General features: G+C 52.9%; 1 protein-coding gene across 1 annotated transcript in view; it reads left to right on the top strand.

Annotated features, from left to right (window-relative positions):
• Ppp2r2c (protein phosphatase 2 regulatory subunit Bgamma) overlaps positions 1 to 23,481 on the top strand; it is an 87,361-nt gene extending 63,880 nt beyond the window's left edge. The window contains exons 6-9 of the mRNA XM_038342842.1: positions 7,088 to 7,252; positions 17,109 to 17,278; positions 20,254 to 20,345; positions 23,190 to 23,481. Of these exons, the coding sequence (XP_038198770.1) occupies positions 7,088 to 7,252; positions 17,109 to 17,278; positions 20,254 to 20,345; positions 23,190 to 23,481 (719 nt within the window). The remainder of the gene's footprint in view (positions 1 to 7,087; positions 7,253 to 17,108; positions 17,279 to 20,253; positions 20,346 to 23,189) is intronic.

The following is a 23,481-nucleotide window of genomic DNA, read 5'->3' as shown; positions in this document are numbered from 1 at the left end:
GTGAATCTGTGGGCCTGGAGCAGATGGCGTGTGTGAAAGTGAGTGGGATTATTAACCGGAGAACCTGGGCTGCTGAGACAGAGTGGAAGGGGAGCGTGTCAGTGGACTGGTGGCCCTGTGGGAGCTCGAGTGGACAGGGAGCAGTCAATGGACTGGTGGCCCTGCAGGAACTCGAGTGGACAGGGAGCAGTCAGTGGACTGGTGGCCCTGTGGGAACTCGAGTGGGCAGGGAACATGTCAGTGGACTGGTGGCCCTGTGGGAACTCGAGTGGACAGGGAACATGTCAGTGGACTGGTGGCCCTGTGGGAACTCGAGTGGGCAGGGAACATGTCAGTGGACTGGTGGCCCTGCGGGAACTCGAGTGGACAGGGAGCAGTCAGTGGACTGGTGGCCCTGTGGGACTAGGGAACTAACATGGTTGTTGTGGAACTGTATCCAACTTGTGTGTGGCTCCATTTTGAAAGTGCCTGGTAAGCCGGTGACAAGAGATGCCTGGCTTGTTCGCTGGAGGAAGGGGTGTGTGTCATGTGCTAAAGACCCAGAGGTAGCTTAGGGAAAGCTAGTATTTAAAACAGCCTCCTCCTCTCTGACTGACAGGTTCACTGGGGAACCGTGCTGCCTCCCTGTGGCTACTGATGCCAGGCCACAGAGGGATGAGACTCAGACACCTGGGGCAGAGCTCTGGGCTCATTCCCTGGAGGTGAGCCTCCCTTAGCAGAAAAGGGTCTGGACTCTGGGCTACCGGTGTTTCCACAGATCTAATGGCAGCTGAGTCACTGGAGATGTCTCACTTCCGGCATGGACGGGGCCAGAAGATGTGTGACCTCATGCTGAGCTGGGATGGCTCTGAGCTTATGAGATACCCTGTGAGCAGGGGTTGCTTGGAGGATTCTTGCTCATTCATCCTGAGGAAGAAGCTGAGGTCAGGGTTGGAGGCCATACCGAGTGCAGGAGCTGGGCTGGGGCTAGACCAGAGCCAGGGTCTTGCGTCCCTTTCTTTCTTGCTCTTGTCAGCCTCTGCTCAAAGCTCCCAGGGGTTCCTTTGGCTTCGAGACTGCTCTGTGCTCCTCAGTGGTGGCTGGTGATCCTCGGTAACATGTCCCTCATCCCCTTCCCCAACTCTCAGACTTGTCCGTCCTTCAGGGACCCATGGGGCCCGGCTCCACTCTCTGCTGATTCCCCTGTCACTCTTGGCCTCTTGACCCTTTGGTCCACAAACCTCTGTCCACAGTTCCATGGCCCACCTGTCCTTGCCGTGTCCCTCCTGGGCTGAGAAGACCCCTCCTGGGTCCCATCTCCTCTGATTTCTGGCTACACGCGTATGTCTGTGGCTGCCCCTCTGCCCACAGTTTTTGAATGAGACTTCCCTGTGTCCCACACTTCACAGCCCAGTGCAGAGCTACTGTGAGCATTTCTATGCAGAGCAGGCAGATGACTTTAGAGTATTGAAGCCACCACTAGCATGTAGCTCTAGGACAGCCACTTTCCTGCCTGTTTGAGACCAAAGTGACTCAAACCTCAGACCCTAAGGAGCTAGAGGTCAGGCTATGCCCCAGGTCTGGGAGCCTGGACTTTCCTTTCTGCTTCCTCTCAGGGCCATCACCTTCCAGAAAGGTGGAATGAGCAAAGCCAAGTTCTCCTGAGGGGCCTGGAAGCAAGCCAGGCCCATGTGCCTACGCCTCTGCTCCTTCCTAGAAGCTTCCCTCAGCCCCATCAGCCTGTTTAAACCATCTCATGTCCTGCGACAGTGGCACTTGCGGTGTTGCATCCAGAGGCCAGATTGTTTTTTAAATGCTTTACAGAAGAGATCTTTTTATAAGTTGCACAAAGACACTTTCGCCGTCAGAGAGCGATTCTGCACAGAGACTTACGATGCTGCTGACGTCACGCTGTGGCCCTCATTGGTGTTCTGAAACCCTGTCCAGAATCCCAAGATGACGCTGATCTGCCATTAGTGTGTTTAGGGGTTGTAAGCTTATAATCAAGCCCTAGGGGTCCAGTATAGCTGGTGGCCTTAGCTGAAGAGGTAATGAAGATGTTGACTCAAGCTTGGACCAGCAGGGGTAAGGACACAGGGAACAGAGCAGGTGAACCCTGGAAATTCCAGCAATAGGGCCTTGGGGGACTTATTCCCTGTCCTTACCTTAGCAGTGAACTTCTAGCTTCCAATATTCTGAGAGCTAGGTGCCTGAGGCTTGATGCACTCACCTTTGGCTCTGAGCCATGGCAGCCAGGACCTGGGTCTAGGATATGACAGGCTGTGCCTTGTTTGCAGCCAGGTCATCTGCTGAAGAAAATTTGGAGAGAAAAACCAATTCTATTTTTAGACCACTTCTATGTGCAGAAGGCCTTGGGGGCACTCCACAAAGGAGGCCCTTCTGCAAGGTTTTGGCAGAGCAGCCTCTTGTCTCACTCCAGTCACTACTTGGTTGCCATGACAACATCGGGTCTTGAGAGCAGGCTCCTGGGAAGATATGCGGATGAGCCTCATGCTTTTCCTGGTGCAGTCTGGAGCCCCATGAAACTTCCGCTTGCACTTGGCAGCCATCTTGGTGTCACAGCCATAGCCACAACCTCAGGGCCCTTGGCCTGCTGAGGCTGCTGGGAGGCTTGCCCTGCCCTGATGTTTGGCAGCCAGCTCTTCCCTCTACAGCTCCACATGTGGCTGTGGGTGTGGCTCTGCTCACCCCAGCCTCCCTGCTTTCTTCAGGGATGGGCTCCATGCTGCATTATACCCAGGGCTACGTCTGGAGGCCCAGTTCATTGTTGCCAGCCTAGCTTCTCTCCTGGTGTCTCCATGAATGCCCATGTGATGGGGGTTGGCGTTGGTTCTCTGCTCTCTGTGCCTACTTCTCGCTTGGTATTTTGCTAGACAAATCAATGATTCTCCAGCTTGCAGTCCAGACTCAATAGACAGTTAGAAGGAACTCACCTGTGAAGGAGGAGTGGCCCTTAGTCCCCACCACTGCGTAGCATGGATGCTGAGACTCAGTGAATGGAATTCATGGGACACCCAGCCCCTCCTTTTCACAACTCACCCATCCAAAGTGATAGCAAGATCCAGGCTGAGCTTTGGGAGATCAGGCAATGTCTTTGGTGACAGGTGATGAAGGACAGCCTATAAAAGTCCCTACAGCCGTACAATGCTGCAGAGGCCCGTGTGGCTCATGTTTCCTGTGTCCTTGACCAAGGACCACAGATGTCATTCTGGAGCCTGGCTCTGCAGTAGCCGGACAGTCCCTCACCTGACCCGCAGCTCCACCTGTCTTTCAGGGCTGTCTCTGGTGGTCTACCCTCTACCATCTCTTCTAGTCCCTGGTGGCAGTTGCTGTCCCCATCACTGAGTCACTTGGTATGTGCCTGTCTCCTACCCCCAGCACTCTGTGCCAGTTTTTCTTTCGTATGTGTCTAATATGGACACTTGGGTTGGACTCCAGGCCACCCGCGGAAGCCAGGAGTGCTGTCACCTCAGCACCCTCTCTAAATTGCAGAATTGTGTTGCTGTCCCCATTTCCCAGTCTCTGAGGGTCACTTCCTTTGGGGAGCATCTTGGCTTATGGCCACTCAGGTCAGTCCAGTAAAGGAACCACTATTTTCTTTTCTTTTCTCTTTCTCTCCCCCCCTCTCCCTCCCACTGCCCTCTCTCTTTTTCTTTCTTTTTTGAACCACTATTTTATAATCACACCCAAGCTCCCATTTTACATATGGGGAAACTGAGGTTCCCATGTGGCATAGCCACATGGAAGGGTCCTAGTTGAAGGTATCTGGAAGGCCCCGCTGACACGACCTGCAACGAGAGTGTGCGCCGTGCATTTGTGCTGTGTGTTCCTCCCGCAGCCACCCCCTTCTCAGATGTCTCCTTCAGTCCCCTGCTTTAGGATAGATTCAGTGAAACTTTGTGGGATATGTTGTAATGATTAATCTTGATTGTCTACTTGATTGGCTTTAGGATCACCATGGAAACCAATCCCTGAGTCCATCTGTGAGTTTTGGTTAATTGAGGTGGTGGGGAATAGCCATCTCAGATGTAGGTGACACCATTCTCTGGGCTCAGGTCCTGGAAAGAGTGAAAAGGACAAAGTCAGAGCCCCCTTTCCCCTTTTGAGACAAGGTCTCACTATGTAGCCCTGGCTAGCCTGGAGCTCACTATGCAGACCAGGCTGACCTACAGCTGCCTCTGGAGTGCAGCAAACCCTTGCTTCAAGCCTGGACAGGCAGCCCAGTAGAGAAAAGGGGTCCTAAAAACTGTCAGGAGTCCCCCCCCCCAAAAAAAACCAAGCCAACAACTATAACATATGCAGAGGTCCTAGCTAAGACCCTTGCAGACTCAGTGATTGCTGCTTCAGTCTCTGTGAGCCCCCTATGAGCCCTGCTTAGTTCCTCAATCCTTCTGGCTCCCACAATTCCTCCTCCCGCTCTTCCACATGGTTCACTGGGCTCCGGGTGAGGGACCTGATGGAGACCTATGACATGGGCTCGCTCTCTGCCTAATGTTTGACTGTGGGTCTTTGCGTCTGCTCCCATCATCTGCTGGAGGCAGTCTCTGATGACAGCTGGACTAGGCACTGATTTTTTTTCCTGCCAGTTGTGTTTGGTTCCACCCTGTGTCTCTGGGCTATCTAGCCTCCAGTTCCTGGTCATCCAGGCAGTGTTGGGCATGGGCTCTCTCTTGTGGTGTGGGCCTTAAATTAGATCATCCATTGGTTGGTCACTCCCACAAATTCTGTACCACCATTGCCCCAGCAGATCTTACAGACAAGGCAGATTGTAGGTTTTGTGTAGGTTTTGTGCCTGGGTTGCTGTCCCAGTCCTACTACCTCTAGAAGCCTTGCCTGGTTGCAGAAGGTAGGCGGTTCAGGCTCCGCATCCTCCATTACTAGGAGTCCTCACGAGGTTCACCCTTGTAGATTCCAGTGAATTTCCACTTCATTAGGTTTCCACACTGAGCCCCAAGTGCCCCCCAATTCCTGTCGTCTCTCCCAGTACTCTCTTCCTCCATCCCTTCCCCAGCCTGATCCCTCCTATTTCCATCCCCAACTGCCCCAGTACACCTGTGAAATCTATTCCACTTCCCAGGAAGATTCGTTCATTCCCTCCTTGAGCTCTTCTTGTTACTTAGCCTTTCTGGGTCTATGGATTGTGCATGATTATCAGTTACTTAACAGTTAATATCCACCTAAAAGTGAGTACTTACCATGTTTGTCTTTCTGGGTCTGGGTGACCTCACTCACCATGATTTTTTTCTAGTTCTATCCATTTGCCTGAAAATTTCATGCCATTTTTTTTAAAGTGACACAAACACTGATGGTAGGATGGAGCATCCTGTGGGTGTGTGCCCAAGAGTGGTACAGCTGGCTCTTGAGGTAGATCAATTCCCAATTTTCTGAGGAACTGCCATATTGATTTTCATGGCGATTCAAGTTTGTGCTCCTTTTGCTCCAAATCCTCGCCAGCATGAGCTGTCACTCGTGTTATTGATCTTAGCCGTTCTGACAGGTGTAAGATGGAATCTCAAAGTAGTTTTGATTTATATTTCCCTGGGGGCTAAGGATGTTGACCATTTAAGTGTTTCTCAGCCATTTGAGGTTCCTGTTTAGAGAATTTGAGAATTCTCTGTTTAGTTCTGCACCCCATTTTTTAACTGGATTGTTTGGTTTGTTGCTGTCTAGTATCTTGAGTTCTTTATATCTTTTGGATATTAGCCTTCTGTCAGATGTGGAGTTGGTGAAGATCTTTTCCTAGTATGTAGGCTGCCGTTTTGTCTATTGATGCTGTCCTTTACCTTGCAGAAGCCTTTCAATCTCACGAGGTCCAGTTAATTAACTGTTGTTTGTTGTGCCTGTGATATCAGCGTTCTTTTCATGTTCCTCTCTCAAGTTGCTCTTGCCAGGTGTTTTGTTGAAGCCATGAGAGATGGAAGTAATGCACAGACCCTCAGTACGTAATAACGTCCTTCCCAGTGGCACCTGACAGCAGCCAGGCAGTGGCACTGGCAAATCCTTGAGTCCTAGAGCCATGCACTTAACTGGACACCTGCAGCCTGTAGGCCACTTTGATGTCCAACAGGTACTGACCATTCCTAGGCTTCACGACCATGTAGCCAGATAGATGCCCACAGCCTGAATACTGTGGAATGCTCTTTTACCCTGCAGCCAGAAACTGGGGTGTGACTCCAGGCCCCAGAATCCTCTCCTCTGTTCCCATCCAACCCCAAGGAACCTGTATCCCAGCATCCTTGTATTCCAGGTTCTGGAGTCTCCAAGGCATAGGTCAGAGCCGAGTGGGGGGCTGGCTGAGATCAGAGAACATTTTTCTACTGGAGAGTCTTGATACTGTGGGTAGAAGGGGAGTAGCTGCTGCGGCAACAAACCTATGCACATGGTCCAGACACAGTTCAGTGGGGCAGTGATGTGAAATTACTCACTAAAGGTGCCCATGCCCAGCATGTAGTGGGTGTGTCTGTTCATCACCTGCTGAGTCTCCATGACCACAGCCCCTCATGGAAGGAAAGGGTTGGTTTGGGTCCACAGTTTGACCCGGGCAGGAAAGGCACGGTGGAGGAACATAGTCCATGACCGTGGGAGTGTGTGCCAGAGCCTGCTTATATTAGGATGACCCAGGAGAATGAGAGTAAGGCAGGAACCAGGGGCAGGTCTTATCTTCAAAGGCCTGCCCCTAGTGACCCTCTCCAAGCAGCAGCGACTGGAGGGCAAGCATCTAGTGGGGGGACAAGCCTGTGGGGGACAGCTCACCATGACAGCACACACTCAGCACCCCTTTTCCTTGGCTACTGAGAGAGGAAGGTGAGCTGTCAGGAGAAGGCCATGGTGACTGCAGGGCTGGGCAGTCACTCTTCTCTAAGAGGGTATGAGTTCAGCTTTGCAGGGCCAGTGGGCAGGTATTGGGGAGGGGCGCTAGGCAGCAGTCTTCCACGTGAGTATGTGGCTTGGGGGACTAGGGACTGGTGTGTTGGTTGCCGGGTTGGGGTGGGGTCTTAAAAACAAGACCTGCTTGGGCTTGGCCTGGGCCTTATGGAGGGAGAGAGCAAAAGTGCCCTCACTGTTGCCCTTGACCTTGCCAACCCAGATATCGTCGACATCAAGCCAGCCAACATGGAAGACCTCACGGAGGTGATCACAGCATCCGAGTTCCATCCCCACCATTGCAACCTCTTTGTCTACAGCAGCAGCAAGGGTTCCCTGCGGCTCTGTGACATGCGGGCAGCTGCCCTGTGCGACAAGCACTCTAAGCGTAAGTTTCTGCACTGGAGCAGGTGGGTGGGTAGGGATTAGGTATATTGGGATTGGCATGTGGGTGCACCAGCATGGGTTGGGGGTTGTTCAGGCCACAAGGTACCTCCCTGAAGCACCGTGAGAGCTCCTTGGAGGCAGGATATATAATGCTCACCCTCGTCAGGGGGCGTCTGCAAGGCCCAGGATAGAAACGAAAACAGCAAGAGTCATTTCTGAAACCTCTGGCCAATCTGCCACACTCTACCTGTCTCAGGTGATGGTCATATTGCTCCGAGGGATCTACTGAAACCAAGGAGGAAACTGAGGCCCCAAGGATGGGCCCCAAGGCTTCAAACTGTGGCCCCTACCAACAGAGAGGACTTTGAAGGGCTGCCTTCCCCATGATACCCAGGCAGGCCCCAGCCGGGAGGATAGCCTGTAACCCTCTCGTCTACCACCAGCTGTCCCTAGTGCCTGTGACAAAATCTGGGAACAAATGGGTGATTCCAGTAGGTACTAGACAGGTTTTGGAGAAGCAGAAGTGCAGACAGTCCAGGCTGTTGAGTGATGGAATCTTGCTTCTCCCCCAGAGGCCAGGTTCTGCCTGGTAGTGGAGTCAGGCTGAGCCCCCAGTTCCATTCCCATCCCTTGACCAAGTCCTGTCCCCATGTCCACCCTGCAGCTTTCGAGGTTTGTCCATACCCGTGTATCAGGAACACTCAGTAGGCATGGGTCCCTGTCATGGGATAGTTAGAGCACCCCCACCCAGGAATGGGGTAGTAGAGGGGCAGGGATGGCCTCACTCATGGGCTACCCAGGAACAGACCCTCTGGAGAGTAGTCATGGAGGCCTTGGAAGGAGGGAACCGCAGGAGCACATGATTTAAGATGGAAACTTTACCAAAGATGATGTGGGCAAAGAGAAAGGGTGGAAGGGGATCTGCGAGCAGGGCAGGGCTACTGGGGCATTGTCCCAGGCACCTGTGCCCACTCCCTGCCAGATTGCACGAATTCCTCAACCGGGTCCATGTTCAACTTTTTGTCAGACTGCAAGAAAAGATGGGGAAGAGAGGGGAGCCTGGGCCTGCTCTGGGTCAAGCCCTAGGGGAGCCTGGGCCTGCTCTGGGCAGAGCCCTGTCTGAGTCCCCTGGAGGGAGCAGAGGCTCTGTGAGGCCTCCTTCAGTGTGGGTAGAAGCCAGAGTCACCCCACTGGTCCAACAGAGTAGATGACACCTTGACAATGGTGACACCATATAAGACACACTTAAGTCATTCAAATATTTCGAAGATTTTCAGTGACACAGGGAAGCTATTGCACTGACAGGTTCAGTGGGGGAATGAGAGAAAGAGCAATACTGCTTTGTTCCTAAGATGGAAGCAGAAGTACCAGGAAGGAAGGAAGGAGGGCGATATGGCCATGAGACAGTGATTGGTGTGTGCTGGCATTTGTCTGTGTATCTGCGTGTTAAAAAGGAGGAAATGTATGTATGTGGGGGGGGGGGGAGAGTTAGTCTCAGGCAGGGAGAGGCTTTTGGTACTGTCTGTGCTCTCTGCACTGTATGTGCTTTGGTAGAGGTGGCAGCCAGAGCCACTTGATGTCTGCAGTCTGTGACACCCAGATTCCTGGGGTGGGTGGGGGTGGAGTGAGAAAGCAGCACCCAACCGGGGTAGCTGCTGAGAGTCCCTTGTACATTTCCTGAGCCCAGACATAAGAACTTGCCCTGCCATGTGACTGGCATATGCCTGGGGTGGCTGGAGCATCACAGGGGTCAGGCATGGGAGCGGCAGAGCTCACTTTGTTCACTCTCCATTCATCCCATGCATGCCTTCAGGGACGTGCTGAGCATTCTCAGGCTTGCCTCTGTGGTGTGCTGAGCTGCAAGCCTGCAAAGCTGCAAGGCTGCAGGGCTGTAAGACTGAGGTGTAGAAGGAGCCACCACTGAGGACTTTGAGTGGGGCTGGCTGTCCTGGGGGCCAGGTCTCTTCTGAGGAGTTCCCAGAACTCATTGCTTGGGTGCCCAGTAGCTCATCTGGGAGATTTGGCTCCATCAGCATGCCTGGGCCTCTCTGCAGGCCAATGGTCCCATGCGTCAACAGGGCTGCACAGCACACGACAGTCTACAGGTTTAAGAGCATTTGTATATGGGTGCATAGGTGACGCCGGCTTGTCGTTTTCTCTTCCCGCGCTCTTACTGCACTGCTATTATTATCATTCTGCCCTCCTCTTTTCCCTTTTCTTTTTTCTTTTTTAATTTTTCAAAAAAAGTAAACAAATTATCTTTTTCATTATACATACCATTTCAAGTTCCCACTCCCTCTCTCCTCCCATTGCCTTCACATACCTCCCACTTCATCCCCCAGCCACTCCTCAGAGAGGGTAAGGCACATTGCTTTGTGGAAGGTCCAAGGCCCTCATGCTATATCTAGGCTGAGCAAGGTATTCATCCAAAGAGAATAGGTTCCCCAAAGCCAGTACAAGCAGCAGGGATAAATCCTTGGTGCCACTGCCAGTGGCCCCACAGTCTGCCCCAGCCATACAGCTGTCACCCACATTCAGAGGGACTAGTTTGGTCCTATGCTTGTTTCTTCCCTGTCTGGCTGGAGTTGGTGAGCTCCCATTAGCTCAGGTAGACTGTTTCAGTGGGTGTCTCTATCATGGTCTGGACCTCTTTGCTCATATTCTCATTCCTCCCACTCTTCATCTGGACTTTGGGAGCTCAGGCCAGTGCCCCACTGCAGGTCTCTGTCTCTGTTTCCATCAGTTGCTTGATGAAGGTTCTATGGGGATATTTAAGATATTTATCAGTCTAATTACATGGCAAGGCCAGTTCAGGCACCCTCAACTCTAGTGCTTAGGGTCTTATCTGGGGTCATCCTTGTGGATTCCTCGGAATTTCTCTAGACCCAGGTTTCTTGCTACCCCATAATGGCTCCCTTAATCAAGCTATCTCTTTCCTTGCTCTCATCTCTGCTCTCTTCCCTTTTTCTGAGTTTGGCATCGTACAACCGTCCCCCAGGGTCTTGTATGGGTTGTGTGTACATCTGTCAGGTGTCCTTTTGAGGGAGAGACATGTTTTTTTTCTATTAACACAAGGGTTTATCATATTTTAATTATATGTCTGTATCTGTCAGTTAGGTGTGTGCATACCAGTGCATTGTTTACAGAGACCAGACGAGGGCACCATTCTTGGAGCTGGCCTTGCAGGCAGTTGGTGCGAGTGCTGGGAACCAACCTGGGATCCTCTGGAAGTGCAGTAAATACACAACCACTGAGCCCTCGCTCTAGCCTCGTGGTTTTGTTTGTTATTGCCACCGAGTTCAATTTCTCTCTCGGATTAGTGGTTATCTTTGCTCCTTTTCCTGTTGCCGTGGTAACATACCCTAGAAAAGCAATAAGGCAGAGGAGGTTTCCCCTGGCTCACAATTTGATGCTACTGTTCATTATTATATGAAAATGAGGACATGACTGCTCCAAGCTATGGTTGAGAAGAAGGTTTTTACTGTAGATGTGCAGGAGAGTATAGCTCGAGGCATCTGGAAGAATCCAGACTGAACTGGGCTGTGAGAGGAGAAGCGGGAAGAGCGTACATGACCAAAAGGGTCATATAGGAAAGAGAAGCTAGGGGGAGGGAAGTGAAGTCCCTGGATTGGAGAGGTTTAGGATGGGGGCTGGAGTGAGAAGAGCCAAAGGTATTGAGGGAGCCTGGCAGCCAGCACGCTCTTTCGTATGCTAATAGGCACCTCAGTTAGCCAAGTGTTTGTCCTGGATTTCTTTGGAACCTGACACTGGGGAGATCATGGCAGCGGAAACATGAGGTGGCTAGTCAAATTGCATCTGCAGTCAAGAAGCAGAGAGAGACAAATGCCGTGTGTTCAGTTAGCTTCCTCCTTTTTATGCAGTCCAGGACTGAAGCCTGGGGAATGGTGCCACCCACTTTTAGGATGGGGCTTCACGTTGCTATTAACCTTATCATGTAATCCCTCACAGGTATGCCTAGAGGTTTATCTCCTGGGTGATCTTAGGTCCTGACAATTGACAGTCAATATTTGCCATCATAACTGTACCTCTTGCTATCTCGACACCCCAACACATTACTTCTAAGCCATTCTTTTTTTTTTTAAAAAAATCTCTCATCTCCACAGGCTCATAACCATCTCATAATACAAGCTATGTTTAGTCCAACTTCAAAAGTCCCCATAGTCTTTTTAACATTATGCCATCATTTAAAAGTCTAAAGCCCAAGTCTTATCGAAGATGCAAGGCAATCTCTTAATTGTGAACCTGTAAAATAAAAAATAAGCCAATGCTCCCAACATATAATGACAGAGAAATGAGGGAAAGAGTGGAGTCATACATAGCAAGGGATAGCTAACTATCCCTTGGAAGCTAGGATATCTCTTGGAAGACCAAACTATCAGGGTAAATACCAAATCTGTCCACTCCATGCCCAGTATCTGGGACCCTTGACAACAGGGCAGCAAAGAGCTTAAGTAGCCATACCTACTCATCTGTTGCCCACAGTACACATAGCCTCTTTCTCAGGACAGGTCTATTCCGTAACTATAGCTTTCCTTGGTGGATGCCCCCTGGTCCTGGCATCTCCAGTATCCTTGGGTCTCCATTGCAATGTTGTCTTTATTGTCTGAGCTTACACTGTGACCTGCAGGGGCCCCTTGCAGGGGAGGTTATACTAACACACGGTCTGGCTTCAGTGGCTTTCTGGAATCTTGGCACCAGCTTCCATGACCCTCCTCACTCTCAAATATTTCATGCCTACAAAACCAGCTTCCAGTGGATGATGCTGCCAGTTCTGCTGCCAGTGTGAGGTGTGGCCTGGCCTCCTTGGACCACAGCTGGATCAGATTCTGTAGGCTGATCCTTGTGGGAGAGATGGAAGGTCTCGTGGCAGTGAGCAGGGAACCCTCCAGCTGTACTTTCCTTTGAGACACTTTGAATTTTCTTGAGTTTGAGCCCTCAGGGCATATTTTTCTATTTTTTTCCAGTGCCAAGCTGGGACAGTCTCTGTAGCAATCCTAGTCACCTTTCAGCTCCTGCCTCGGATGCACCTTTTAGCTTCCTTGGACTCTTTTTCTTCTTGACAAACTACACATTTAAAAATATCTTTATGCAGCCGGGCGGTGGTGGCGCACGCCTTTAATCCTAGCACTCGGGAGGCAGAGGCAGGTGGATCTCTGTGAGTTCGAGACCAGCCTGGTCTACAAGAGCTAGCTCCAGGACAGGCTCTAAAAGCTGCAGAGAAACCCTGTCTCGAAAAACCAAAAAAAAAAAAATATCTTTATGCTCAAATTGTTAGGTTTGTGTGTGTGTGGGGGGGGCCTATATAAATGCAGTAAACAATCATGCCAAGCTTAAATGCTTCTCTGTCTTGGAATGTCCTCTACCAAACAAATTAGTTCATGACCTTTAAACTTTGACCTTTGTGGTGCCTGCACCACCTGGAACCATGATCGGGCAAGGGCCTGGGGATTAAAGAGCACACAGAGCCATGGGTCACTCTTGAAGCAAGAATGCCGATTTTATTGTGTTCCAAGGCAGCTTATACAGGGGTCTCCTTGATTAGTGGCCACGCCCTAGCTCTCGGGATTTCCCACTGCAAGCCCATCAGAAACCACTTCCTTGTTATCAGGAACTCATGAGGGTTCCGTGCTCAGAGCAGCTGCAAGCATAGAAAAGTAAATTGTTTACTCCGGCAGGCAAGGGGTCATAGAAAGTTCAGGGTCTGAGGGTCTGCAGCTCCCAACAGACATTTATATATAAAGCCAGAATCTTTGCCAAATCTACATGAATGTCCCCCAGCCCACCCCCTGATGGAGTTCTTGTTCCTTTTGTAACTTCATGAGCCGGGGCCTCCACCGTCCAAATTTATCTTAGCGTTCCTGTCTTTCAAGCTCTCACTAGAATAGCTTAAGCTCTGCTTACAGCTTTCAAGGGCTTTTTCAGCCCCAACCTCCAAGCTCTTCCACATTCCTCCTTTACGTCAGTTCTAGAGGCCTAAGGGCCGAGTGGTCACGTTTATCACAGCAACAGCCCCGCTCCCTGGCACCAGCTTTCTCGATTAGTTATGTTTCCTGTTGCTGTGGTTAAAGCACCCGTTTGAGGGAGAAGGGTTCATGTTGGCTCACAGGTCGGGGCTACAGTCTGTGGTGGGGAGGAAAGCTTGGCAGCAGGAGTCTGAGGGGCTGCCCACATTGCACCGCAGTCAGGCAGCAGAGAGGTCTGCGGCCGCTCAGCCGGCTCTCTCCTGGTGCAGCTCTGGATTCGAGCTCAGGGAATGGTGCCTCCCACTGTTAGGATGAGTCTTCCTGCCTCAGAGAACTTAAGATAGCCCAGAAGCCAGCCCAGCCAGCTAGGTTCTCACCAGTGCCTGAGTGTTAGCCAACACGGTGCTTCACACAGGGGTTTTGGTTTGTTTTCCATTTGGGGTTTTTTGTTTTGATTTTTTTTTTTTAAGACAGGGTTTCTCTGTGTAGCTTTGGAGCCTATTCTAGAACTTGCTCTGTAGACTAGGCTGGCCTTGAACTTAAAGAGATCTGCCTGCCTCTACCTCCCAAGTGCTGCGATTAAAGGTAAATGCCACCGCTTCCCAGATCATATGGGTTTTTTTGTTGTTGTTGGTTTGGGGGTTGTGTTTTTGTGTTTTGGTTTGGTATGGTTTGGTTTGGTTTTGGTTTTTTCAAGACAGGGTTTCTCTGTAGCTTTGGAGCCTGTCCTGGAACTAGCTCTTGTAGACCAGGCTCATACAGATTTTCTCTTGCAGTTATTCTATATTTCATATTCTTACAGATTGTTTTTTCTCACCCTCTAAGTCACCTGTTGTAGAATCCAGAATCCAGAATCCAGACTCAATCTTCACCTGCCTGCCTTCCGACCCGAGAACGGATGGGACCCTAGCCAAGAGCATGCTAGATAACGCTCTGACACCAAAGCACGTTCTTTGCCACAACATCTTACACTTGGTTGCTGCTACAAGGGCGACTGTCCCTAAACTGTGTGTCTCATCCTTAGTGTTTGTTCTCAGTGTTCACGAGAAGTCAAGCAGCTGATTCCCAGTGGCCAGGCACATGTCGTTCTTAAATAGCCATGACCATCATTCCAGCTGTGTTTGTGTAAGAAGTCTGGAGCTTAGTTAGGCTGGTTCTCTGCCTCCCACTCCTATGTTCAAAAGCCAGGGTGTAGCTGTCAGCAACTCCCCCAGGGTCCTGCCCACAGCTTCCTTTCCTAATAGGATGACTCTGTGGTTTTCTTCTCACTTAGTGAGAAGCATTGCGGACCGCTGTGTGCTCATCATACCTGGCACTGAGCAGATGAGGAGGCTGGAGGTCAAAGGAGCACAGGAGCTCCTCAGACCTGTCTGAACCAGGTCCGGCTGGGGTCTACTGGCTATCCTGTATCCCATCCATGGCTTCAGCTCTCTTAGAAACTCTAGACGAAACCCAGGTTGTTGTCTGCTAGGCACTGTGACAGGGTAACCATAGAAACAGCCATCCATGAATCTTCAGAATAGACAGTTATTTCTGCTTTTTGACAGCAGAGTCTGCAAGAAGGAAGGGCTGAGCACTGAGCATGCGCTTGGTCAGAATGGGTGGGGATGATGGTTCGCCGTCATGGGACTCCAGCCACGTGAATGGCAAATGGCTGGGACACATGCAGCTGACAGTGGCTGAGTTGTTCAAGGATGGCACACCATCAAATGCTCAGAGCCTCCCAGGGTAGAGCCATGGATACCCCTTAACCCATGAAGGGCACATGCTCTTCCTCTGCTTCCTGAAGCTATCACCCTGGAGCCACGAGAGCGCTTTCTTCCCTGTGGCTTAAAACAGCACATGTGTGTTCTGTATAGTTGTGGAGGTTAGAGATCTAGTCAGCGTGTGGGCAGGGCTACCTTTAAGAGTAGCTGTTCCTTTGTCCTTTCCAGCTGCTGAAGCCACCACGCCTCTCAGCTCACGGCTGTCACTCCAGTCCCTAGGCAGCCAGTGCAAATCCCCATCCCATCTCAAGATTCAAGAGAATCTTCAAGATTCTCAATATAGTGTTCTTTTTAAAAAATCTATCTATCTATCTATTTATTTATTATTATTACCATTATTTATTTATTTATTATGTGTACAGCATTCCTTCCATGTGTGCCCGCAAGCCAGAAGGGGGCACCGGGTCTCATTATAGATGGCTATGAGCCACCATGTGGTTGCTGGGAATTGAACTCAGGACCTCTGGAAGAGCAGTCAGTGCTCTTAACCACTGAGCCATCTCTCCAGCTCCTCAATAAAGTGTTCTTAACCAGTGTGGTGGGAAGGGGCCGCTCTGACAGAGCAAGCCTGGGGGTGAGGCCCAGAGCTTCCCCGGGGGTGCCCTTTGCATGCTACAGTATAAGGGCCAGTGGGACTCAGAAATGGGTGCCAAATCATGTCAGTTCTTGAGGGGCCCCAACTAGAGACAGATTTTACTTTGTCTCATGGGGACCAGTTGTATGAGGCCGATGAGGGAATGACAGTTGTCAGTCAGTAGTCAGGGAGTTTTGCTTACATTCAGCTTCTCAGTGCTTCCATCCCTTCTGGGCTGGGCCACTGCTGGGAAGGGGCGGGGGTTAATACCGGGGCTGGGCTTGGAGAAGAGGGTGTGCAGCCTCTTTCTCCTGGCATGGCTTTCCCTTTCCAGGATGCCTGCTTCTTCCCTCTCAACCCTTCCCCGACCCTTGAGAACCTTGTGTCCTGGAAAGGGCTTGTGAGTGATGGGGCTCAGGAGGGGCGGCAGGACTGGGCCAGGCTCCAGGGTGGATTGCCGCCAGCTTTTCCCTTGGTCCTGGCACACCCTGTTGGCTGCAGGGTGGAGCAGAGCTTTGTGTCACTCACCTAGTACCTTGAACAGAGCCCAGGGTGTCACAGGCACTCGGCGTGGGCTTGTTGACTGAGAGTGCCTAGCAGGGAAGTCAGAATCTTCAGATGCTCTGTGGGACTCTGGACAGCTTAGGGCAGCAATGATATGTGTGTTGAACAGGAGGGCAATGGCAGGTCCCAGATGAGAGACAAAGGGGTGGGACCCAGGAGGCCGGCCATGACACCTGTGCTTCCCCAGGGGCTCACCGGAAGGGTCTGTCCCAAGTCTCTTGGGAGCTGTGGCCAGCCCTCTTCTTCTAGTGAGGCAGTGGTCAGGGCTATCACTCAGTGGCTTCCTGAGGCTGGCTCTACAGGTTGGAGATGCTTAGATGATGGTTGGCTGCCAGTACCCCACCCCCACTCCACCCCCTGTCTGCCCACAGAACCCAGGGAGTTAATGCCAACCCCACAGCAATCCTGGTCCCTATCTGCTCTGCCACCAGGGCTACTTAGGGGCATGACCTCAGGCATCCACTGTGCATGTTCAGAGGCAGCTTCTGGCTTGAAGACCTGGGACCAGAACCACATCAGGCCCAGCCTAGAGACTGCCAAGAACCCTTCAGCTCTGCACTGCCAGTAGGGGGCAGCAGAGCATTGCAGCAGGTGTCGCTCTGGGTTCAAATACCCAGTCTTCATCTGCCTCTGAGAGCTGCACGTGGATTTGCTCTCAGCCTCAGTTTTCTTGGATATAAAATGGGGACAATTAGGCTACCACCCTGTTGTTTTTATTAGGGGATTAGATGAAGTCGTTCACAGTACAGTAAATACTCAATTAACATCATTCCACAAGGAAGCCCTTTCAGGGCTTTTCCTTTTTGGAGGGTTCTTAGAGCCAAGGGTTTTGGTAGGTGTTTAGGGAAAGGCTTGACAAGTGAATGAATGATGATGGTATAGACGGACAGCTAAGCCCGATACAGTGGGCTGTGTGGTTCTGACTGTGAGCAAGGCAGCCGATGACAGCCGCTGATTCTCTCTCCACAGTCTTTGAAGAGCCCGAGGACCCCAGCAACCGCTCCTTCTTCTCAGAGATCATCTCCTCGGTGTCCGATGTGAAGTTCAGCCACAGTGGGCGCTACATGCTCACGAGGGATTACCTCACGGTCAAGGTCTGGGACTTGAACATGGAGGCGAGGCCCATAGAGACCTATCAGGTGTGTGTGGAGGTCTAGCAGCCTCGGGGCCCTCTGCGTGGGGTGAGATCTCCCAGGAACACCCCTCTTCCTTGTGCTGACACCCCCACAAGGGGCTGCCCAGCCACAGGGGCTTCCTCTGCTGCATTGTAGATGAAGCTGCAGAGAGTCTTCCAGCCCAGACACTGGGGTGCTGAGGAGGCTCCTGCATGGGACTGCCACCTGCATCTAGAACCCCAGTTTCTGGGAAAGGAGGGGAGGGAGAGGCAAAGAAAGGCATGAAGCCAGGCCTGAAGTCAGAGTGCAGTTGCCACCCCCAGCACCCACAGCCTTATAAGTAGGTAAGCGTGACTCCGCCAGAAACATCTGGGTGTGGACTGTGTTCAGTGGCTGCGTGAGATGTGTTTCTAGACCCTCAGGGTAGTCTTTTGAGCCAGTGTGCAGGGTGGACCTCTGAGCACTTCTGGGGAAGCTTCCTTCATTCCTCACCCTGCCAGGTCTCTTGGTGGAGCACGGGATAAAGCTGACTTGCTGTTAAAATAACACATGTGTAGTGTAGCTTGTTGGTGTCTGGCTCATGTTGGGGGCGGCAGGACAGGGCTTTCTGGAGGCAACTGAATTTGCACTGGGCCTTGAAGGTCGCCTGGAATTTGGATTGGCAGATAAGGAATCAACCAGAAACCCCACCCGCACCTACAGGGCTGTGTGTGTGTGTGTGTGCGCATGTGTGTGTGTGTGTGTGTGTGTGTGTGTGTGTGTGCGTGTGTGTGTGCGCGCGCGCGTGTGTGTGTGGTGTGTGTGTGTGCGCGTGTGTGCGTGTGTGTGTGCGTGTGTGCGTGTGTCCGTGTGTGTGCGTGTGTGTGTGCGCGCGCGCGTGTGTGTGTGGTGTGTGCGTGTGTGTGTGCGTGTGTGCGTGTGTGTGTGTGTGTGTGTGTGTGTCCACACAGATGCCCATCGCCTGTTTTGTCCTGCTCCAGCAAAGACGATACTGACTGCCCGTTCTGCAGACAGGGACACTGGGAAGTTGGAGGGTGACAGAGGCGTCTCAGCCCAGTGGTGGCATGCCCAAAGCTCAGCCCTTTTCCTCTCCTACCAAAGCTGAGGAGGTGCACCCAAGGGGAAAAGCTTCCAGAAGGAACTCCTAGAAGCCACATGCTTGCAGGACACCTTCTATTGACCCAACCGCCCCTTTGTGAGCGGTGGGCAGGACCTGTGGCTCCCTACTTCTCTAAGTCCTGCCCTGTACGCTCTAGATAGGGACAGGCCCTCTTGTGTCCCCTGTGAAAGTGTCAGCAGCCCAAGACTGAGGTCAGAAACGACCTTCTGTGAGGTGTGAGCTGACTGAACCAGCACCTTCCCAGGTCCCTGCAAAAACTTCACAAACGATTTGGCGGGCGACTTAGCGCCCTGAGGTGTGGGGAGGGGGAGTGCGGCGGGGCGCGCGAGCCGCGCGGGGCGCGGAGCCGAGTACCTGGCTATTGGGACGCACTGCGAGCCGCGGTTTCTGGTCCCGCAGCGCGGAGCAGCCCGTGAGGCCGGGCAAACAGCTCCCGGGCAGAGCAAAGCAGCAGGCCTGGTTTCAGGTGGCTTGGCGGGCCGGGGCAAGCCGCGGTTTCGTCTGGGAGGGAGGGGGAACGCGCGCTCGCGGGACGCGGGGCCGGAGCGCGTCGCGGTTTGTCCCACGTAAGGTTTTTAAGTGGATTTAGCCACGTGGGCGCCAGATGTGCCGGCTGCCAGCGGTCGGAGGGGTTATGAAATAACCACGATAGTCTTTTTATAATTACTCAATTTTAATACAAGGGGAGATAAGGGAACTCACAGAACCAAGGGTCCAGTGGAGCAGAAGGAGAGCGCGGGCGAGCGCCAAGAACTGGGCGCCTTCTGGGCCCCCAATCCTATTTAAAGGGAATGCTACCCCGCTGGAGCAGCCACGCCCCTGAACGCAGGGATTGGGCCAGCTGCCCCAACACATCACAACACTGCAGACAGCACAGGCCTAGGTGTATAAATGTTTTCTTAGGGGGGGGGTGAGTGTGGAGGCTCTGGGCCTCTGAAAGCCTGGGGGACCCCATGAAGGGGCATCGTTACTGTTTTCACCAGTGCTGAAGCTCAGTGCCTGGCTTTCTGTACAGCTGACCTACAGACTCCAAAATAGCAGTGATTAATGACTACTCCCACTCATGTCTTTGGAGGTGACTTTTGTGTCCTGGAAACTGTATACAGTGGGACTGTGCTTGGCCAGCTTGCAGAACTTGACACGTGAGAGCTAATCCATCCATCAAAAAGAGTCTTGGAATGGGCTGCAAGGCGTGGGATTGTCCCAAGACTTCACCATCTCCCTCAGCCCATGGTTCTTGAAGACGCTGGGTCCGGCTGGGTCCGTAGGCATGGAATATCCTTCACGGCAGGCCCAGGAAGTCTGGTGCTCACTCTTTCCCTATAGCTGAAGCATCTCCTCCTTCCCCCGGGGAGCAAACCAGGCTTGGCACGCAGGAGAATCTGCCACACCTTGGACCTGCTCATGACCGGTGTGCCTGTGTGAGCGGACGGGAACTTAAGGACCCCTCCTGCTGGCAGGGTTGGCAGCACCATGGGGCCCTTTGGTTTTGGTCAGTGTACTGCTGGGTGCTGGCCTCAGGGGATCAGAGAGATGTAGAGCTTTGGCTTGGTCCTCTGGGGTCCCAGGCAGGTGGACCCATGGGGGACCAGGCAGGTGACCCAGCACGGTAGGGCCATGAGCCAAAGTCTAGAGCAGGGGGAGTGGCCCTCTAGACTGTAGACAGCAGTGCCCACCCTTTGCCACCTCACCAGTGACAGGCTCTATGGTCTCTGAGCGGTGAACGCTCCCTTTCCTCTGTGGATGCGGCTCCCTGGTGCTGTCTCCGTGTCCCACCGCTCCAGGTCAGCTGTGTGTTCAGGGCTATGCCAAGACTGTCCCATGGAGGTGTCAGTGCTATTTGGTGTCCATTGCTTAGCCTCTACCCTCTTCTCTCCAGGTCCACGACTACCTGCGGAGTAAGCTCTGCTCCCTGTACGAGAGTGACTGCATCTTTGACAAGTTTGAGTGTGCGTGGAATGGGAGTGACAGGTGAGCCAGCTGCAGGCACCCAGCCTCAGCCACCCTGCCGTGCCCCTCACCCTTCACCCCTGGAGGTATCTTTTCTGTCGTCTGTGATCACAAAGCTGCTCTTTGCCAGGTCGCGGTGTGGGAGGTCTCCTCCCTAGCAGGCAGAGCTCTCTGACTCAAGTTCAGGGCTGAGAAGTGAGCTTTGCTTCACCCCTATGGCTGATACTGACACCCACTTTAACCCCCTATCCTAGGGTGCTGTGGGATTTTAGGTCAGGATCAGCCAAGTGCCTCCCACACCCCAGGCCCTCGGGTGAGGGCTGTAGCCCAGTATCTCCATCCCCAGGAGACAGAAAGGCATTGGGCCACCCACACTTTCCTCCTGACATTGCTCTGGCAGCCTCACACGGGTCCTCTGGGGCTCACAGCTTGAACTGGTGACCTAGTGGTGATGCACCTCTCCCATCCCACAGCCTGGAACACAGCCCCTAGTACATGGCACAGGCTCCTGTGTTACCACAGCCTGGACCCGGCACAGTGATGTGGATGGGCCCATTGAGTCCTTCATCCTACCTGATTCCCCTGCTGTACCCAAGAGCCTGCCTTCCTGTGTGCCTGCCCCCAACCCCACAGCTCAGAAGCTTTTCTACTAGGGAGGAGACATTGCTTCCCTGTCCCCACTCATGCTTTCTTAGGCCCCACAGCCCTCAGGCCCAGTTAGTTACCTGCAGCTTTTCAGTGCAAAGACTGGTAGGTGAGCCTCTCAGGGTCTCCTGTGGATGGACAGCTGCATATCCTCCCGCCCAGATGAAGGAGAGAGGCTCCAGGTGACCAGGGCAGCATAGTACCTGACATGTGTTTGTATCAGAGCCTCTGAGGCATCACCTCCCTCCCTGCGGTCCCTGTCCCTCCATCGGCAGGTGAGAAGTAGTGGCATGAGAGCCTCAGCCCAACTCCCCTCCCTCCAGGGGGTGGATCTACACAAGTGGCATCTGCTTTGCCCTGCACCTGGGTGGGCAGGATGCTCCAGAGCTTCTGAGCTGGCCCATAAGAGTGGCTGTGTTCAAGGCTGAGCAGTGTTCAAGTAGGGGTGGTGGTGACAGCGAGTGAACCACTCTGAGGAAGCCACTCTGAGCAGGCCTGGACCCACATGGGAGCTGCTGTCATCGTAAGGGTCCGCCAGTTCTGCAGGGGCTTGTGACATAACCATGCTGAACAGAGCACGCGTGTGGTGGTCCAGAGCGTCCACTGAAGGACAATGCTAAGGCCAGATATTAGGGTAGATGGCTGAAGTTACCACCCACTGCCTGCATTTCATGTTGCCACCAGGGGGCGCATGTAACCAGACAGTCCCCAAACCCAGCACAAAACCCAGCAAGCCTCTCTGACTGATGGAGGCCCAGCACCAGGGCTCAGCAGTCTACTTCTGCCTAATACTCCGCATAGATGTGCCCCACGCCTCCTTTTCTTCCTTCACATCCACTCTCCCTGACTCTGGGATCCTGCTGAAGCACATGCTACCTAGGCTTGCTCCACCGCCGTCTCCTCCAGGAAGCTGTCCTGGGGCTTTCTCTGCCTTGCCCCACAGAATCCTGGGCTTTCTTCCTGCATCTCGCTATTTATGAAATGACAAATTCTCGCCACCTCTGTACTTGTTTCCCCCACCACCACTGGAAGAGATGTCTGGCGGGAGGGACCTCAGGAGAGTGTCCCGTCAATAGCTATCCATATTTCTGAGTAGTAAACAGCAATCCGCCCTTCCTTCCGCCCCTGCCTTCCTCTGAGCCTGCTACCTTCTATGGGGTCCAGGGCTAAGAGGAGAAACAAATTGCCCATCCCTTTAAGGCAAGCCTGAGGACCACAGTCCACTCTGCTAGACTCAAAGGGGGTGTCCACCCCTTAATAAATGGGCCCACTGAGGGCTGCTGTGTCGTTCCCTGAATGAAGGTGATACCTTCATTCCCCTCCAGCATCGCTGAGTCGGGGCACGGGACCCAGCTTTGGTTCTAGTCCTGATCTTTTACTCCCCGACTAGGACCAGATGAACTCATCTGCGTCAGCCCCCTGGAAAGTGGCTTTCTGTAGCCTTGTGCCAATGTCTTAGGCTGAATGACAACCCCCCCTCACACACACACACATATGCATACACACAAGGAAGTGGTGTTCTGCGACCTGTATAAACAAAACTGGTGTAGGCCTATGTTCTTCATCAGTCTCTGAAACAGTGGCTATTCCCTCCTCTATGGAGCCCTCTGTGGTAAACAGCTTCCCCCCCCCCGCCCTGGGCTTTTCCTCCTCCCCTCCCCACAGCGTTTCCAGCCTCCCATAGGCCCAAGCCCAAATCCTTCCTCTAGGCCCAGGCCTGCTTTCCACATGCATCACGGGACTAATCTACACCATGTCTCACTAGACGAAGTCCATGGAGCAGAAGGCCTAGTGAAGAAGTCTGCTTCCAGGGTCCCCTTGTCTGCCGTGGTATGTGCCTCACTCCGTGTCATCCATGGCAGCGAGCACTAACTAATCCATTGGCTTAGCCATTCACGTTGTGGAGGGGACATAGGCCTGGCAGGTACAGAGGCTCTGGGACAGCCACGGTCACATCGCAGTGTCATCCCTGTCTCTGCTGCCCCTGGGGCTACAAGCAAGCCTTGTGTCTCTTAGGCCGGATGGGAAGGTACCCATAGTATTGGAGCAACGTGAAAGGGTCCTAAAGTAGAAATGGCAGCTGAGATGGAAGGGGGGGGGGGGAAGGACACCGGCAGAAAGGTGGCAGAGAGGCAAACAAATCGCCTTGTCCCAGGAGTGACAGCCCCTCAGTGCCCGTGTCCCCTCTGTCTTCCCACACTGCGTCCTCTTCTCTCCCAGTGTCATCATGACAGGGGCCTACAACAACTTCTTCCGCATGTTCGACCGCAACACCAAGCGGGATGTGACCTTGGAGGCCTCCAGGGAGAGCAGCAAACCCAGGGCAGTGCTCAAGCCCCGGCGCGTGTGTGTGGGTGGCAAGCGGCGGCGCGACGACATCAGCGTGGACAGCTTGGACTTCACCAAGAAGATCCTGCACACGGCCTGGCACCCAGCCGAGAACATCATCGCCATTGCGGCCACCAACAACCTGTACATCTTCCAGGATAAGGTCAATTCCGACATGCACTAG

This window comes from Arvicola amphibius, chromosome 1 (assembly GCF_903992535.2).
Source record: "Arvicola amphibius chromosome 1, mArvAmp1.2, whole genome shotgun sequence".
NCBI classification, from domain to species: domain Eukaryota; kingdom Metazoa; phylum Chordata; class Mammalia; order Rodentia; family Cricetidae; genus Arvicola; species Arvicola amphibius.
Note: the sequence above shows the minus strand (reverse complement) of the source record. Positions and strands in the feature narration are given on the sequence as shown.